Source organism: Chiloscyllium punctatum, chromosome 5 (assembly GCF_047496795.1).
Source record: "Chiloscyllium punctatum isolate Juve2018m chromosome 5, sChiPun1.3, whole genome shotgun sequence".
NCBI lineage: Eukaryota > Metazoa > Chordata > Chondrichthyes > Orectolobiformes > Hemiscylliidae > Chiloscyllium > Chiloscyllium punctatum.
In genome coordinates this window covers 107,670,056-107,688,363 of record NC_092743.1, presented here as the reverse complement: position 1 = coordinate 107,688,363, position 18,308 = coordinate 107,670,056, and the positions used below count along the sequence as shown (strand labels likewise).

The 18,308-nt window shown below is 42.4% G+C and overlaps 1 protein-coding gene across 1 annotated transcript in view; it reads right to left on the bottom strand.

The window, feature by feature from the left end:
* The window catches only part of LOC140476805 (fibrocystin-L-like), a 261,275-nt gene that overhangs the window by 18,142 nt on the left and 224,825 nt on the right, over positions 1-18,308 (bottom strand). Inside the window, 4 exon segments of the mRNA XM_072569599.1 lie at positions 5,248-5,415; positions 7,002-7,234; positions 12,235-12,400; positions 13,498-13,614. Coding sequence (XP_072425700.1) covers positions 5,248-5,415; positions 7,002-7,234; positions 12,235-12,400; positions 13,498-13,614 — 684 coding nt within the window.

Genomic DNA, 18,308 nt, shown 5'->3' with positions numbered 1-18,308 from the left:
CAACACAGTTTAAAGTCTGTCCAGGAATTTAATCAATCATGTTCTCAGCACTCAGTGTTGGCAGCATGAATCATTTAATAAGACCCATTTTATTTTGGTTTATGTTTTTAAAAGATCACTAACTTTTCTCACCTTTGAAAATCCAACCCTGGTGTCCAAAGTGGTGCTGGAAACATGAATAATTTGGGTCCTGACCACATGCCTCAACAGCCCCCCAAAATGGTCTAATAAATCGGGAGGCACTGGGTATCTCTAGGACATAGGCGCTGCTTTCCTGACTTCAGCACAGTTAGGGTCGGCCACATCGAGCATGATTGCTGACTTGCTGAGGAGAGCAGGAAGCTTTTCAGAGGGTTAGCAGCACAATGGGCTGGAAGGGCTAATGAAGACCTAGTATTCATACTGGTACGAAAAGATCAGAACAGGTTAAAACAAAACTGAGATACTTTAATTGGCTCCGAAAAGAATGTAACAGATCGCTCTGCTTCACTGGAATGCGATTTGAAAAGTTGATTCTGAGTTGGATATCACCTTCCCACCACCCCCCCACCCCCTTCCACTTAACAAACTTCTCAAGGGGCTTTGTGGATCAATAGTTGACAGCAAATGGGCTTTCTATTCTTTCCTTTCTGTCAGTCCTTTGAAAATCCAGTAAGCGATGGGAGCCCAAGATAATCTTTGTCCTAGAGACTTTCATATTCAGCTTTATGGAGTCATAAAGTCATACAACATGGAAACAGATCCATCAATCCAACTCGTCTGCTCCAACCAGACATCCCAATCTGACCGAGTCCCATTTGCCAGCATTTAGCCAGTATCCCTCTAAACTCTTCCTGTTCACGTACTATCCAGATGTCTTTTAAATGTTGTAATCATATCCTCCTCCACACTTCCTCTGGCAGCATGTTCCATACATGTACCACCCTCTGCATGAAAAGTTACTCTTCAGGTCCTTTTTAAATCACTTCCCACTGTAAACCTATACCCTCTAGTTTTAGACCCCTCCACCACACAAGGAAAAAGACCTGGGCTATCCACCCTATCCATGCTCCTCATGATTTTATAAGTTCACCTCTCAGCCTCTGAAGTTCCAAAGATAATAGCCCCAGCCTATTCAGCCTCTCCATATAGATCAAACCATCCAGTCCTGGCAACATCCTTGCAAATCTTTTATGCAACCTCTCAAGTTTAACAGCATCCTTCCTGTGAGCAGAATTGTGTGTAGTATTCTTTTGTTCAAGGTCAGCAGTGAGTGTTATTATTTAGCCACCGACCATAAATTTCCGCTCAACATTTCAGGGCAAGTAATGATCTTACAGCAGAAACAAACACTTCATTGGAAATTCACTGAAGAAAGAACTTGAGGACCTTAGGCTCATCCGAGAGAACGAGATCTTTCTGGACAGGACCTTCAGCGAGGTTATTACACCGACCATACCAGAAGAGAGAAGACGATGAGGAAGGCAGAGAGAAGACAGGTGCAAGAGACCACAGGGGAAGTACCTGTCAGGAACAAGTTGAATCTTTTGGAAACAGTGGAGACATATGACACTGCCAGTCCGCGAGGTGGCTAGGTCTGTCAATCAAAGGTTGGCGTGGAGGCAGAGCCGAGGAGTCAGACATCGCACAGAGCCGTGGTGATCGGGGGCTCCATAGTGAGAGGAACTTATCGGGGTTTCTGTGGCAACAGGCGGGATTTAAGGATGGTGTGTTGCCTTCCTGGTGCCAGGGTTAAAGACATCACAGACAGAGTGCAGGAAATCCTCAAGGGCAAAGCCAGAGGTGGTGGTACATGTCAGCACAAATGATATTGGGAAGAAGAGGAGGAACATACTACAGCGGGACTTCGGAGAACTCGGAAGAAGGCTAAAAAGCAGGACATCCAGGATGGTTATCTCCTGTTTGCTTCCAGTTCATTGGGCTGAAGAGGACAGGAACACAGAGATAATGGATTTGAACGTGTGGCTGGGGAACTGGTGCAGAAAGCAAGGATTTAAATTCTTGGATCATTGGGGTATGTTTTGTGGTAAGCGTAAATTATACAAAAGAGATGGTTTGCACCTTAATAGGTTGGGAACCAGCATTCTGGCAGGCAGGTTTGCTACTGCAACACAGCTATGTTTAAACTAAATAGTGGGGGAGAGGGGACAAACTGGAAATTTATGAAGGAAATTGAAGGGAAAGTTAGAACAAGGAAAGTCAAGCAAGACAATGGTATCAATGAAGCAGAAAACTCAAAAAGGGATCATGCCGTAAGGTTGAGTGAAATAGGAGTTGATAGGAAGGGTGAGGGCAGTCACAAACTAAAAATACTATATATGAATGCATGAAGTATTAGAAATAAAATGGATGAGCTTGAGGGTCTTTTGGAAATTGGCAGCTACGATATTGTGGGGATAACTGAGACATGGCTTCAAGTGGACAGGGCCTGGGAAATGAATATTCAAGGCTATACGTGCTATCATAATGACAGACTGACAGGCAGAGGGGGTGGGGTGGCCCTGTTGGTAAGGGATGATATTCAGTCCCTTGTGCAGGGGGACCTAGAATCAGGGGATGTAGAGTCAGTATGGATAGAGCTGAGAAATTCTAAGGGTAGAAAGATCCTCTTGGGAGTTATCTACAGGCCCCCAAACAGTAGTATGGATATAGGGTGTAAGTTGAATAAGGAGCTGAAATTGGCCTGTCACAAAGATGTTACTACAGTTGTTATGGGGGATTTCAACATGCAGGTAGACTGGGAGAATCAGGATGGTATTGGACTCAAGAAAGAGACTTTGTGGAGTGCCTCCGAGATGGATTCTTAGAACAGCTGGTGCTGGAGCATATCAGGGAGAAGGCAATTCTGGATCTGGTATTGTGCAATGAACCAGAATTGATCAGGGACCTCAAAGTGAAGGAGCCATTAGGAGGTAGTGACCACAATACAATAAGCTTCAATCTGCAATTTAAAAGGGAGAGGGTACAATCGGAAGTGACAATATTTCAGTTGAATAAGGGGAACTATGGAGCTATGAGGGAGGAGCTGGCCAAAGTTCAATGGTCCAATACTTTAGCAGGGATGACAGTAGAGGAACAATCACAGATATTTCTGGGTATAATGCAGAAGATGCAGGATCAGTTCATTCCAAAAAGGAAGAAAGATCCTATGAGGAGGCAGGGGTGGCCGTGGCTGACGAGGGAAATTAAGAAACATATAAAGTCAAAAGAGAAAAAGTATAACATAGCAAAGATGAGTGGGAAAACGGAGGACTGGGAAGCTTTTAAAGAACAACAGAAGATTACTAAGAAGGAAATACGCAGAGAAAAAAATGAGGTATGAAGGTAAACTGGCCAAAAATATAAAGGAGGATAGTAAAAGCTTTTTTAGGGAAAAAAATGGTTAAGACTAAAATTGAAGACAGAAACAGAGGAATATATTACGGGGAACAAAGAAGAGTTGAATTGGTATTTCAGATCTGTGTTCACTGGGGAAGACACAAGCAATCTCCCAGAGGTAACAGTGGCTGAAGGACCTGAACTGAAGGGAATTTATATTTGCCAGGAATTGGTGTTGGAGAGACTATTAGGCCTGAAGGTTGATAAGTCCCCGGGGCCTGATGGCCTACATCCCAGGGTATTGAAGGAGGTGGCTCGAGAAATCATGGATGCGTTGGTGATTATTTTCCAGAGTTCGATAGATTCAGGATCAGTTCCTGCGGATTGGAGGGTGGCTAAAGTTGTACCACTTTTTAAGAAAGGTGGGAGAGAGAAAACAGGAAATTATAGACCAGTTAGTCTGATCTCAGTGGTGGGAAAGATGCTGGAGTCAATTATAAAGGATGAAATTATGACACATCTGGATAGCAGTAACAGGATAGGTCAGAGTCAGCATGGATTTATGAAGGGGAAATCATGCTTGACTAATCTTCTGGAATTTTTTCAGGATGTAACTCTGAAGATGGACAAGGGAGATCCAGTGGATATAGTATACCTGGACTTTCAGAAAGCCTTTGATAAAGTCCCACTTTAGTGATCCATCCTATTCATGCCTCTCATGATTTTGTAAGGTCACCCCTCAACCTCTGATGCTTCAGGAATAATAGTTCCAGCCTATTCATCCTCTCCCTGTAGCTCAAACCCTCCAGTCCTGGCAACATCCTTGTAAGTCTTCTCCACCCTCTCAAGTTTAACAACATCCTTCCCATATTCAGGTGAATTGTGTGTGATATTCTTTTGTTCGAGGTCAGCAGTGAGTGTTATTATTTAGCCATTGATCACAAATTTCAGATCAACATTTCAGGGCAATGATCTTATATCAGAAACAAACACTTAATTAGTGATGCATTTTAAGTATCACAGTGGGGAAAGACAGGAAGAAAATAAACAGTGAGCAAAATTAGGGCGCATGGTATTGGGGGCAAAGTACTGACATGGAGTGAAAATTGGTTGGCTGACAGGAAACAAAGAATAGTGATAAATGGCTCCCTTTCGGAATACCAGTGGGGTACCGCAGGGATCAGTGCTGGGACCACAGCTTTTTACAGTATATATTAATGATGTAGAAGATGGTATTAATAGTAACATTAGCAAATTTGCTGGTGATACAAAGCTGGGTGGCAGGGTGAAATGTGAGGAGGATGTTAGGAGATTACAAGGTGACCTGGACAGGTTAGGTGAGTGGACAGATGCATGGCAGATGCAGTTTAATGTGGATAAATGTATGGTTATCCACTTTGGTGGCAAGAACAGGAAGGCAGATTACTACCTAAATGGAGTCAAGTTAGGTAAAGGGCAGTACAAAGAGATCTGGGTGTTCTTGTACATCAGTCAATGAAGGTAAGCATGCAGTCTCTGGATTCGTTTAAGAAAGAGTTGGATAGAGCTCTCATGGATAGTAGAATCAAGGTTATGGAGATAAGGCAGGAACAGGATACTGATTAAGGATGATCAGCCATGATCATAATGAATGGTGGTGCAGGTTCAAAGGGCAGAATGGCATACTCCTGCACTTATTGTCTGTTGTCTACTGTGTATGCATTTGAAGTATCACAGTGAGGAATGTACGGGAAGAAAACAAACAGAAAGCTCTGTGATAAAGTGGGGAGATTAAATAGCAAAAGGTTTGTCACTTCGGTGTGCTGACCCATTACAACATCCGCTTCCTAAATTGCCTGTGACTCTCTGACCATCTTTCATCACTTCTTTACAATAAATATTTTGTTGTTTTGTGAAATATAAATGATGCAGATTTGAAATGATACATACCATTAATAAGGTCAACGTAACCCTCTGTAAGCAGAGCTACTGGGGACACCCGCCTGGTCTCTGAATCAGGATCCAGGCTTTCAATAACCAGTATTTCATAGTTTAGCCCAAAGCATTTGTAGCTTTGCCAATCAGGCATGTAGGTACAAGTGGAATCTCGAATAATTCCTGTGGGAAAACAATAAATGGTGATTTAGTACTGTACTGATAAAGATGTGACAGAAACAGAAACTATTCATCCCTTTTAAATATCATTCATTTTTCAACCTGAATAGAGGAGAAGCAAGTCTGTCTATTTACAAAGCTGACAGATTGATTGAGCACAGACAAGACTATCAATCCATTGTACCTGCATCAATCCCCAATCTTCCCACTCTTGTGCAACATTTAAACAATTACTTCAACTTCAAGCATTTATCCAATTCCTTCTTCAAAGCTTCAAACCTGCTCCTATTGCCCTTTCAGGCAGATTCAGACCACTAAAACCTGCAATGTAAAGAAATCTTTCTGGTTCTTTTGCTAATCATCTTTAATCTGTGTCCTCTGGTTAGCAACATTCCTACTGCTGGAAGCAGTTTCTCTTTATTCACTCTAAAATCCTTCATGAGTTTGAATAACTCTGTTAAGTCATCTCTTGTCCAAGAAGCACAATCCAGCTGTTCCATACACACCACCCTCTGCATGAAAAGTTACTCTTCAGGTCCTTTTTAAATCTTTCATCTCCCACTGTAGACCTATGCCTTTCAGGTTTGGACTCCCCTACCCTAGGTAAAACACTTTAGTGATCCATCCTATTCATGCCTCTCATGATTTTGTAAGGTCACCCCTCAACCTCTGATGCTTCAGGAATAATAGTTCCAGCCTATTCATCCTCTCCCTGTAGCTCAAACCCTCCAGTCCTGGCAACATCCTTGTAAGTCTTCTCCACCCTCTCAAGTTTAACAACATCCTTCCCATATTCAGGTGAATTGTGTGTGATATTCTTTTGTTCGAGGTCAGCAGTGAGTGTTATTATTTAGCCATTGATCACAAATTTCAGATCAACATTTCAGGGCAATGATCTTATATCAGAAACAAACACTTAATTAGTGATGCATTTTAAGTATCACAGTGGGGAAAGACAGGGAGAAAATAAACAGAAAGCTCTGTGTCCCAGTCTCTCCTTAGTTTAGTTTGGATCCCTGTAAACCATCACTGAGATTCCCTGAATGTTACATTTCAACTTTGCTGCTGTCAGTTCTTTGGGTCAGAGCAAAACAACTGTCCAATTGGCTTATTGTTAGAGAAAGTGCACATTTGATTAGATCAGACCAGTCAATTTAAATGCACAGGAAATCATTCAGGGTGTGAAACAACCTGATGATTTGTTGCCAAGCAATAAAACTGATAACTCATTATTAGCTTCCTTGGCAGATAATTCCACTCTCTTCACCCATCCCAGTAATCACTCATGTGGTCCACACACGGAACTAAATTCTCTGAACACATTATTCACTGACATGCTGTGGACTCCAGGAATCTGAAATAAAAACAGAAAATACTGGAAACATTTAGCAGGTTTGTGGAGAGGGTTAAAGTTTTCAGACTAATATAATTTTCTTCTGAACCTGAAATAAAGACTCTGCTGCTTTTCTCTCTTCCACCTTCATTCCTCATTACTCAACTTGCTCTCATTCTTCCTTCTTACACTAAAGTTTGACTGAAACACCAAACCACATACAGGGTCCAATCAATCAAAAGGTTTAGTTCCAAACCTTTGTGTGGTGCAATCTGAGAGACTGGAATACGATTGCCATTTAAATGTGTCAACATGGTTTTTGGAATTCGATAATCCCCAGTCCCGTAGCGAAGGTCACCATCCCATTCATATTCTGACTGGGGGACAACTGCTCCAACTGCCCCCAGGAATGAGCCATCAAGATCTTTCAGCAGTGTCTTCTTCTTGGCATCACAGACCATGTCCACACAGTCCGCAGGGTTTACTTTCCTGTGAATGGTCAACAGCATCAAAGACAACTGGGTCAGAATGGGCCTTTTTCTGAAGTGAGGTCATCAAAAGAATGAGGGAAACAGAGAATGCAACAATACATCGCAGACAGAAAGCTGAAAACAAAACAGAGTCTGCGGGAAACACTCAGCAAGCTAGCTACTATCTCAGGGCAAATGCAGGAGTTGGTTGGAGTGGTCAAACTGGAGAACTTACAGATAAACAGTGCACCAATGGGAACAGAAAGGGAATGGAGGAGAGGGAAGGTGAGGGATTCCCCCTTCCTCCCTGACACACGCATGCACACACACATGCACACATACATACACACACGCATAAATACATGGACTTATACAGAAACACACACCCCTGTAGAGGTATACACACATAAACATAGGCCTAGATTTACATCACAATGGATAGTCTGCCTGTTGTGATGAAATTTCTTAAAAATCCAAAGTTCTGCCCCTGAATGCATCTTTAGGAATTCTGGTTTAGAGTTAGCATGGCCTTTGCACATTTAAATGACTCCAGTTAAATCCCATTTTGGTATCCCGGCTGTGTGGGACCCACAGTGCATACAGCAGACCAGGTCAGAGCAGTTTGGTTTCAGTAAATTTATTTTAGATAACCAGACTACCTCTCAGGGGATATGGTCTGCAGAATAACCTCGGTTATCCAAACAAGATTTCATAAATCTCATAAATGCTTCCTTTGTTTATGATCGGATCGGTTATCTGAACAAAATTCTCCGCCCGTCTCGTTTGGATAGTCGAGGTTGTTCTGTAATTGGTCAGGTGCCTTTGGGTCAGGGCAGTGTCAGGTCCTATTTGAGATTGTTACGAATAGGCATGAATATGCCTAAACCCATTAGAACTGTCAATGGATTGTCGAACAACCAATGGATTTACCCACAGTTCTGAAGACTTACATCCCTCTTTTGTATTGCATAATTTCACAAGAAGCCATTTTCAGAGTGCAGTGTATTGCATATCAGTTTGATTGACAGCTACAAGTGCTTTTGGACTCTTTGTTGTGGAATTATGAATTCTAATGCACTTGAATGAAACCTGTACAAGGTTATATTAAATGAATAGATTAGATTAGATTACTTACAGTGTGGAAACAGGCCCTTCGGCCCAACAAGTCCACACCGCCCCGCCGAAGCGTAACCCACCCATACCCCTACATCTACATCTACCCCTTACCTAACACTACGGGCAATTTAGCATGGCCAATTCACCTGACCTGCACATCTTTGGACTGTGGGAGGAAACCGGAGCACCCGGAGGAAACCCACGCAGACACGGGGAGAACGTGCAAACTCCACACAGTCAGTCGCCTGAGGCGGGAATTGAACCCGGGTCTCTGGCGCTGTGAGGCAACAGTGCTAACCACTGTGCCACCTTGCCGCAGCAGATGGCATATAGTGTACAGTTAGCATGGAGGATATCAGGTGGTATTAGTTGGCATGGAAACAAAATGGAATGATGGAAAGGGTGTGTGTGAGGAGATGTGAGGAGGAGGGATGTTTTGTTTTTAGATTTTTAAAAAATTAAACACCAGTGCATGGGTCCAGGCATCACGCCCAGCCCACATCTGTCGTTAACAGCCTTGTCTCATATCCTGTAGTCTTCTAGCCCATCATTCAAGGAACCCTGCCACCTCAGAATGAACATCCAATCTCTGAGACCTGATTTTATTGGATTTGGTTTGTCGAACCTGGAAATGTCCCCTCTCCACATTTTCAATCTGGAAACAATATATAACAATGCACAATCACACAAACACATACAGTAGCGCCTCGATTTACGAACTTAATCCGTTCCGGGACCCAGTTTGCGAACCGAAAAGTTTGCGAACTGAATCAATTTTCCCAATGTTCGGATATTTCCGGAGTCTTTTTTCTTTTTTGTCTCTTGGAGGTTGGTGATGCCACAAGAAAACGATCCAGAGAAACTTGTTTTTTCCTTTGTTGCAGAATTTTCCGAAAATGAGACATCACATTGTCATTTAAACTGCTCACTGCTCTGTTGGTCACAGTTTTGTTAGGGTGATGCCTCTCCACAAAAGCCTGCACTTCACTCCATTTGCTACAAATGTCTTTGATTTGAACACTTGATACATCTTCCCTCTCTTTTTCCTCCTCTCCAGAATGCTCCTGCTGCATAACCTTCACCTGCTCCTGTTGAATTTCAACAAGATCTTCTGTGCTGAGTTCTTGTCTGTGGTCGTCCACCAGCTCCACCACATCATCCTCATCGACTTCCAAGCCCATATTTTGGCCCAGGGTCACAATCTCGTTCACTACATTTTCTGATGTCTCCTCCTCAAAACCCTCGCAGTCTCTCTCAGGTACACAATCTGGCCAAAGTTTCCTACAGGGCGACTGCAACGTACGGAAAGAGACCTCGTTCCATGCCTTATCAATAAGGCTTATGCAGTGGAGGATATTGAAGTGATCCTTCCAGTACTGACCCAGGGTCAAATCTGTGTCATTGGTGACCTGGAAACACCTGACGAACAGAGCCTTCGTATATAATTTTTTGAAATTTGCAATGACATTCTGGGCCATGGGTTGGATGAGAGGAGTGGTGTTGGGAGGAAGGAACTTTACTTTTATGAAGTCGTATTCAATGTCCAAGTCTTCTTCCAAATTTGGTGGATGGGCAGGAGCATTGTCCTTTACTAGAAGACACTTAAGTGGCAAATTATTTGTTTCAAGATATTCCTTGACAGCTGGTGCAAAAACTTCCGTCAACCATTCCATAAAAATCATTCATGTGACCCAAGCCTTGCTATTCGCCCTCCACATTACTGGGAGTTTAGCCTTCAACACATTATTGCGTTTAAAAACGCGAGGACTTTCAGAGTGGTAGACTAATAGAGGCTTAATCTTGCAATCCCCACTTGCCTTCGCGCACAATAAAAGTGTTAGCCTGTCCTTCATTGGTTTGTGGCCCGGTAGTGTCTTCTCCTCTTGGGTTATGTAGCTCCTTTTGGGCATTTTTTTCCAGAAAGGTCCAGTTTCATCACAGTTAAAAACTTGATGTGAGACATAACCTTCACCTTCGACAAACTTATTGAATTCCTTCACAAAGTCCTCCGTTGCCTTTTTGTCCAAACTAGCCGCTTCTCCATGCCTTATTACACTATGGATTCCAGTTCGTTGACGAAATTTATCAAACCAGCCTCTGCTGACTTTAAATTCTTCAACGCTAGCAGTACTTGTACTCGGCAATGTCGCTAATAAATCACGGTGTATGTGTAGAGCCTCCTCGCAGATTATAGTCTCGTTAACACTATCTCCAGCAAGCTTTTTTTGATTTATCCAAACTAATAATAATTTTTCAACCTCGTCTAACAATTTAGGCCTTTGCTTTGTTAAAATAGTCACTCCTTTAGCCACGTCAGCTGCCTTTAGTGCCTCTTTGTTCCTTAGGATAGTACAGATAGCCGATGTCGCCATGTCATACTGCATAGCGAGATCAGATACACGAGCACCATTCTCATGTTTAGCTATCATTTCCTTTATCGTTTCTATAGTAATACGTTTCGGTTTCTTAACACCACTATCACTACCACTATTCATTTTCTTGGGAGCCATAATGAGGGCTAATTTAATGCTAAAAACAAAAAAAAAGCATAAGAATGTGTGGATGTTGGATGTTCACAGCGCACGCGCCAAAGACGAACTGAATGAGATCACGCCGGGCCTGAGAGCTTTTGCGATCAAAGCACGCGTAGAAAAGCAGAACAATGACAATGAAACCAGGGGCTTTTTGCATTTGTACCTTCGTTCGTACCTTGAATTTCATACTTACTTTGAAGCAAAATTTTACTTACAATCCTGTTCGTAAACCGATTTGTTTGTGAATGGGGTTGTTCGTATGTTGAGGCGCTACCGTAATCACAACCAATATGTGCATATAAGTACATTCACAAACACACAAAAATATATTATAAACACAGACACACATTCACAAACCAATGCATGCATGGATATATTCGCGTACACATTTACATATGTTCACACACACACATTTTCACACGTGCACACACACATACATATACACATATTTATGAACACAGACACACAATCTATGTCAAAAACATCTGCCTGTGTAAAGAAGAACTGTATGTTTCATGTGCATTCTCTGCAAACCTGTATTTCAAGTATTGTTGGAAGTGATATATTTTTGGTAATTTTCACAATAACACAATGTCCCAAAGAGCTTTTGAGCCAATTAAGTATTTTAGAAGTGTAGTCACTGCTGTATTGTAGAAAACATGGCAGTCAATTTATACAAAGCAATGACCACATAGTCTGTTTTTTTGAGATGCTGATTGAGGTAAATATTGTTGCCAGCCCTTGAAGAGAACTCTCCTGATGTCCACCTGAGAGGACTAATGGGCCTTGGTTGAATGTCTCACCTCTGACATTGCTGCACTCCTCAAAATAAGCCTTGATGTTGTACTTAAATCCCTGTAGAGGGACTGAAATCCATTGCAGAATAGAATCATTACAGCACACAGGGTATCCAATTAGGTCCAGCCTTCTGATTGGGAGTTGAGTGTGCTCAACTGAAACATGACTGTGTTGAAGACTTTATACACACAAGGTTGGTGATTTCTGCTCAGTTTGAGGAGCAGATGGCTTTGCATGAGATGCATGTTCCTTGCATGGCCTGTTATTCAGCTTCATTGGGGTCAATAGAATTAAAGATCAGATGTTGTTTATAATGGGAGGTGGGACAGCATCGTCTGAGTTGAATTTCTACTTCCTGCCTTTCTAAACAACATTAAAGGCCTTTAAGTGTATTGGGGTTGGGACTGCAGTCAGTGTGCAATTTCCTGGTGAAGAGATCAATATTTACACCTTGTTTATATGCAGCATGAGAAAACGAGCATTCATGACTGAGGTCAGCACACAAACACCTGTTAATGCTTAGTAAATGAGTTCTGAAACTATTGCTGATTTCAGTTTCACAATAACTCACGCCACATTAGGTCTGTGTATGAAGACTTTGCCTCGCTCCTCACTGTCCACAATAGTGATTCCCTTCACCAGAATGGGATGCTGAAAATCCTCATTCATTGGATTAGTGATAAACATAACATTCAGTTTGTTGGAACATGTGCCCTTGAATCCAACAAAAGTCGTATCTTCAAGTAAAGGAAGGTATATCATTAGTTTCCTCAGAAAGAACAAAACAGCAAATGTTTCAAATATCTCACAAACTTAAAGATGACACACGCCTTCAGTGCCCAATAGTGTTTCCTTCAAATTGATACAAAAATCTGACTTGGTGCACTGACTCACTAGTTCAGTGGGCACGCTAGCTCACTGCATCATGAACTCAGTATGCAACTGATAATCTCAACAAATATCCTTTTGCTGCAGTCACGGCACATGATCTCCTTTATCTTTCCTGCACAGAATCCCATGTACATAAAAGTATTTCCCAGCCTAAACAGGATCATAAGTTCACCGTTTCCGGTTTGGTGTTGGCAAGTGCAAGAATACTACACTAGCTTACTCCTTCAAAATGCAAATTCAGCTGTATCATTTAAGTAAATTCGCCACTGTGTGGAAAAGTATTCATTCCAAATCCTAGCTGCCAATTACTCAGGGGTCTACTGGGCTGTTCCAGAGAGCAGGTAGATAGATGTCTGATGAGAGCCTAATATTGGCTAAAAGCAGCAATCTCATTTCATAAAGAGGATTTTAGTGGAAGAGCTGGGTTTTTCCAACAATCTGACAGCTGTGTGTTCTGCTTTTTATTAACAGAGCTTTGTTTAAACTGACTCCTAATTCTCAAACTACCCCCAGTGGCAGTGATTTCTCGTGATATTTCGATTATTAATTCCAGAAGAGAAAGATGGAAATGCTGTGTGAATAGTTTGAATGTGTAAACATCTTTTTACCAGTTACACGTTATCATCAGGCAAAGCTTTGCTCAAAATGCATGTTATAGGATGTCACTGTGTCAACTGCACTGGGTGTGGGATCTTGCTTTACTTTTCTTGAATGTGTGTATCTTTTGATTCTTTATGTAGCTGCCATCATGTGTCTAAAGACTCACACCTCACCCAGTTATATCATCTTTCCATTGTCTAATGTATTTCACTTTTAACAACTCAAAAATCCTTCATTAATCATTTGAAATGTTACACAGGCAAAAAATATTTCTATCCCCTGCTGATCAATTATATCCACAGTTCAGTTCAGACAAAGTCAGGGTTAATTTTTTTTCACTTACTCTCTATGATCATTTGTCCACCGATTGCAGGGTCAGATGTCAAGCTATCGTGTGGATTAGTTGGTGCGTTGTTATTTGCAGAGGCAAACGTTGGCCAGGATATTCCATTCCTGTCCACTGGTTAATGAAACAAAACATTGACTAATCATTAGGTTTTGCAGCTAATCTGCATTGGTCTTAACCAAGGAAGATGACATTGCCTAATCCATGATATACAAGAAGTTTCCGGGAAACTGAATGTGATCACTTTGGATAAAGAGGAGGCACGAGGGAGGCCGTCAGGAATTAAAATGGAGAACTCACCCACTCCGGAAAGGAGAGCTGGATATTAATGAGGGAACCTAGGAGAAAGTGAGGACTGCAGATGCTGGAGATCAGAGTCGAGAGTGTGGTGCTGGAAAAGCACAGCAGGTCAGACAGCATCCTGAGGAGCAGGAGAATTGACATTTCGGGCATAAGCCCTTCATCAGGAATGGGGACTTATGCCTGAAACGTCGATTCTCCTGCTCTTCGGATGCTGCCTGACCCATTGTGTTTTTCCAGCACCACACTCTCGACTATTAATCAGGGAAGTAAGGTTAGAAACTGCAAAGCACGAACTTAAACTTCTAATCTTCCTTAGGTACAGGAACAGGAGGACTGTAAATGTTACTTCATTGTTCAAACATGATGTATTTAAATGGAAGCTTGACAAGGGAGAAGGGAATACAATGGTGGATTTAAATGAAAAAAAAAGTTGGAGCTTGCTTGAATGGACCATAAACACTGGCATGGACTGATTGGACTGATTGGCTTATTTTGGTGCTTGTAGATATTTTTAACCAAGTTGATCAGATGTTTTATGATGCAAATCAGGAGCAGTTGGGACTTGAACAGCCAATGTTGTCCCATTGTTTAAGAAGGATAGCAGTGGTAATCCTGAAAATTACAGGCCTGTGAGTCAGTCTCACATCGGTGGTAGGAACGTTATTGGAAAAGATTCCGACAGAGGGCAGCATGGTTGCACAGTGGTTAGCACTGCTCCCTCACAGCACCAGAGAGCCAGGTTCAATTCCCGCCTCAGGCGACTCTCTGTGTGGAGTTTGCACATTCTCCCTGTGTCTGCGTGGGTTTCCTCCGGGTGCTCCGGTTTCCTCCCACAATCCAAAAATGTGACGGTTAGGTGAATTGGCCAAGCTAAATTGCCCATAGTGTTAGATGAAGGGGTAAATGTAGGGGAATGGGTCTGGGTGGGTTGCGCTTCGGCGGGTTGGTGTACACTTGTTGGGCCGAAGTGCCTGTTTCCACACTGTAAATAATCTAATCTAATCTAGACAATATCTATTTGAATTTGGAAGCAAATAGACTAATTAGTGATAAACAGCATGGCTTTGTGCGGGGAAAAGTCATGCCTCACTAACTTAATCAAGTTTTTTGAGGAGGTGACAAAGATGATTGTTGAGGGAAAAGCAGTTGATGTTGTCTACGTGGGCTTCAGTAAAGCCTTTAACAAGGTCTCTCATGGCAGACTGGTACAAAGGGTGAAGTCACATGGTATCAGGTGCGAGCTGGCAAGATGTACACAGAAATAGTTTAGTCATAGGAGACAGAGATTTATGGTGGAAGGATGATTTTCAGATTGGAGGGCTATGATTAGTGGTGTTCCACAGGGATCAGTGCTGGGAATTCTGCTGTTTGTGATCTGTGTAAATGATTTGGAGGAAAACGTGGCTGGTCTAACTAGTAAGTCTGTGGACGATACAAAGATTGGTGGAATTGTAGATAGTGAGGAGGATTGTCAGAGGATACAGCAGGATATAGATCACTTAGAGGCATGGGCACAAAAATGGCTGGAGGACTTTAATCTGAACAAATGCGAGGTGATGCATTTTGCAAGGTCAAGTACAGGTGGAAGTTATACAGTGAATGGCAGAGACCTTAGGCGTATTGAGGACTGCAGATGCTGGAGATCAGAGTCGAGAATGTGGTGCACAGATCACTGAAGGTGGCAGCACGGATAGATAAGGTAGTAGAAAAGGCTTATGGAATGCTTGCCTTCATTGGAACAGGCACTGAGTATAAGGATAGGCAAGTAATACTGCAGCTTTATAGAACTTTAGTTAGGCCACACTTGGAATATTATGTAGAGTTCTGCTCATCGCACTACCAGAATGATGTGGATGCTCTGGAGAGAGTACAGAAAAGGTTTAACCATATGTTGCCTGGTAGGGGGGATTTTAACGATGAAGAAGGGTTGGCTAGACTGGGTTTGCTTTCACTGGAATGCAGGAGGTTGAGGGGCGACGGGATAGAGTTTTATAAGATTGTGAATGGCATGGATAGAGTGGAAAGTATGAGGCTTTTCCCAAGGTGGATGGGTCAATTACTAGAGGACACAGGATCAAGGTGCGAGGGGACAAGTTTAAAAGAAATGTGCAAGGGGCATTTTTCACACAAAGGGTGGTGAGTGCCTGGAACGTGCTGCCAGAGGAGGGGGTAGCAGCATTCACGAAGCACCTGGACAAATACATGAATAGGAAAGGAATAGAGGGATATGAACCCTGTAAGTAGAGACAGTTTTAGTATAGAAGAGCAAAATGTGTCAGTGCAGGCTTGGAGGGCCAGAGTGGCCTGTTTCTGTGCTGTATTGTTTTTTGTTTTTTGAACCCAGGCTCCCTGGCCCTAAGATTGGGAGATGACAACTACAGCTGAAAATGTGTTGCTGGAAAAGTGCAGCAGGTCAGGCAGCATCCAAGGAACAGGAAAATCAATGTTTTGGGCATAAGCCCTTCATCAGGGGAATGGGTGCTTATGCCCGAAACGTCGACTCTCCTGCTCCTCGGATGCTGCCTGACCTGCTGTGCTTTTCCAGCACCACACTCTCGACTCTATCTCCAGCATCTGCAGTCCTCACTTTCTCCTCACAGATGAAACCTCCATGGTTCAGCAAAACGACCACTGCTGCTTATGATAAACATTAATGACTTCGACTTAGGGCTAAAGAGCTTAATTTTGAAACTTGCGGGAGATGGCATGAAACATGGAAGTACAGTAAACAATCAGAAATGTGGTAACAATCCTCAGTAGGGCATAGACTGCTTGAATGGGTGGATACATAAATATAATCTAACTTAGAAAAGTGTGAGGTGACACACATTGGTGAGAAGAATAAGGAGAGACAATACAAGCTGTATGGAAGAGATTGAAAGAGTGTGCATTAAAGGACAGCACCAGAGCAGAGAATCCATTTCTAATGGTTGAAAACTTGATAAGCTTCATTCATAATTTTATGAATAAATTTTTGTTTGTTTTAAAACCTAGTAGTCAACCTAGCTAACTTACTCCGGGTAATGTTTACTGTACACTTACCGAAACAAATTGCAAAGTTATGGTCTGGGGCTGCCTGCTTAAGAATGTTTTGAGTGGTTTGGCCTAGTCCATAACGGAGTGGGGGTTCTTTGTGGGATTTAAACAGCGAATGGTAGGTGCTAGTGTATTTATTTCGGGTGTTGGTTTGGTTGGGTAGACAAAGGCTTGGGATAGTAATGGCTCTTTCAATCGCCAAGAGTTTTCTGGAGGTAGACTTTGGAAGTTTTACAGAAGGTGAATAAGACCAAGCTGCAGGAGTTAGTAGACAAGCTGGGGTTGAAGCTACCTCCTAATGTGAGGAAAGATGTGGTGATTTCAACAGTAGCTCAGCATTTAAATGTGCTTGAAACACCATCAGGATCTGTAAAAGTGGCAAGAATTAAATTGCAAATGAGTTGGAGGTGAGAGATAAGGAAAGGGCAGCAGAAATGAAACAGTTTGACTTGTGGTTAGAAGCAGAAGAGAAAGAAAACGATTGAATGGCTTTAGCAGAAGAGAAAGAAAGAGAGAGAGTTTGAACTTCAAAAACTGACACTTAGCAAGGAAAGCCAGCTTAAAAGGATGGAGATGAAGGCTGAAGGCAAGTCTAGTGAGGAAGAGAGTGGGGATAAGCATACCCATGGTGGGCCAAAGCCTGATGAGAAACTGTTTAAGTATGTTCAAGCTTTGCCTAAATTTGATGAGAAGTATGTGGAAGCATTTTTCAACTCATTTGAAAAAGTGGCTAAACAAATGCAGTGGCCAGTGATCCAAACAAACTTGTAGGTGGGGCTAGTAAGGTCTTCACATCACTATCAGAGGAGATGTCTGGGGAGTATGAGAAGGTGAAAAAAGCCAGCTTGTACCAGAACCCCATAGACAACGTTTCAGGAATCTAAGGAGGGACCCTGGTCAAACCTATATTGAGTTTGAAAGGATCAAACAGAGTAATTTCAATAGATGGATGAGAGCTTTAAAAATAGAGCAAATCTACACTGCCCTTACAGAGGTAATTATTTTGGAGGAATTCAAAAATGTACTGACTGAAACAGCGCAAACTCACGTGGAAGAGCAGAGAGTTAAAACGGCAAGGTTAGCAGCTCAAGTAGCTGATGGTTATGAGCTGGTCCATTAAACCAGCTTGGCTTCCAGAATCAATTTCAGTCCATACGGGAGAGACATTGGGGCAAAGAGAAATCCTCACATGGAAAGGGAAAGGTAGATCTCAGTGAAGATCATAAGGATAACTTAGCACAGGATAAAAAGGAAACCCTTGAAGGGGATAAAGAAGGTTAAAAGCTCTGGTGTTTTCATTGTAATAAAATGGGCCAAATGAAATCACAGTGTTGGAGGGCTAGGAGACAGTCAGATGTAGGAAAATAGGACAAGCCTGTGAGTTTTGTTGGACTGGTAACAGAAAGCATAGACAGCTGCTTCAGATTATACAAGCTGATCAGAAGTTGGTAAAGGAGGACGTGCCTGAT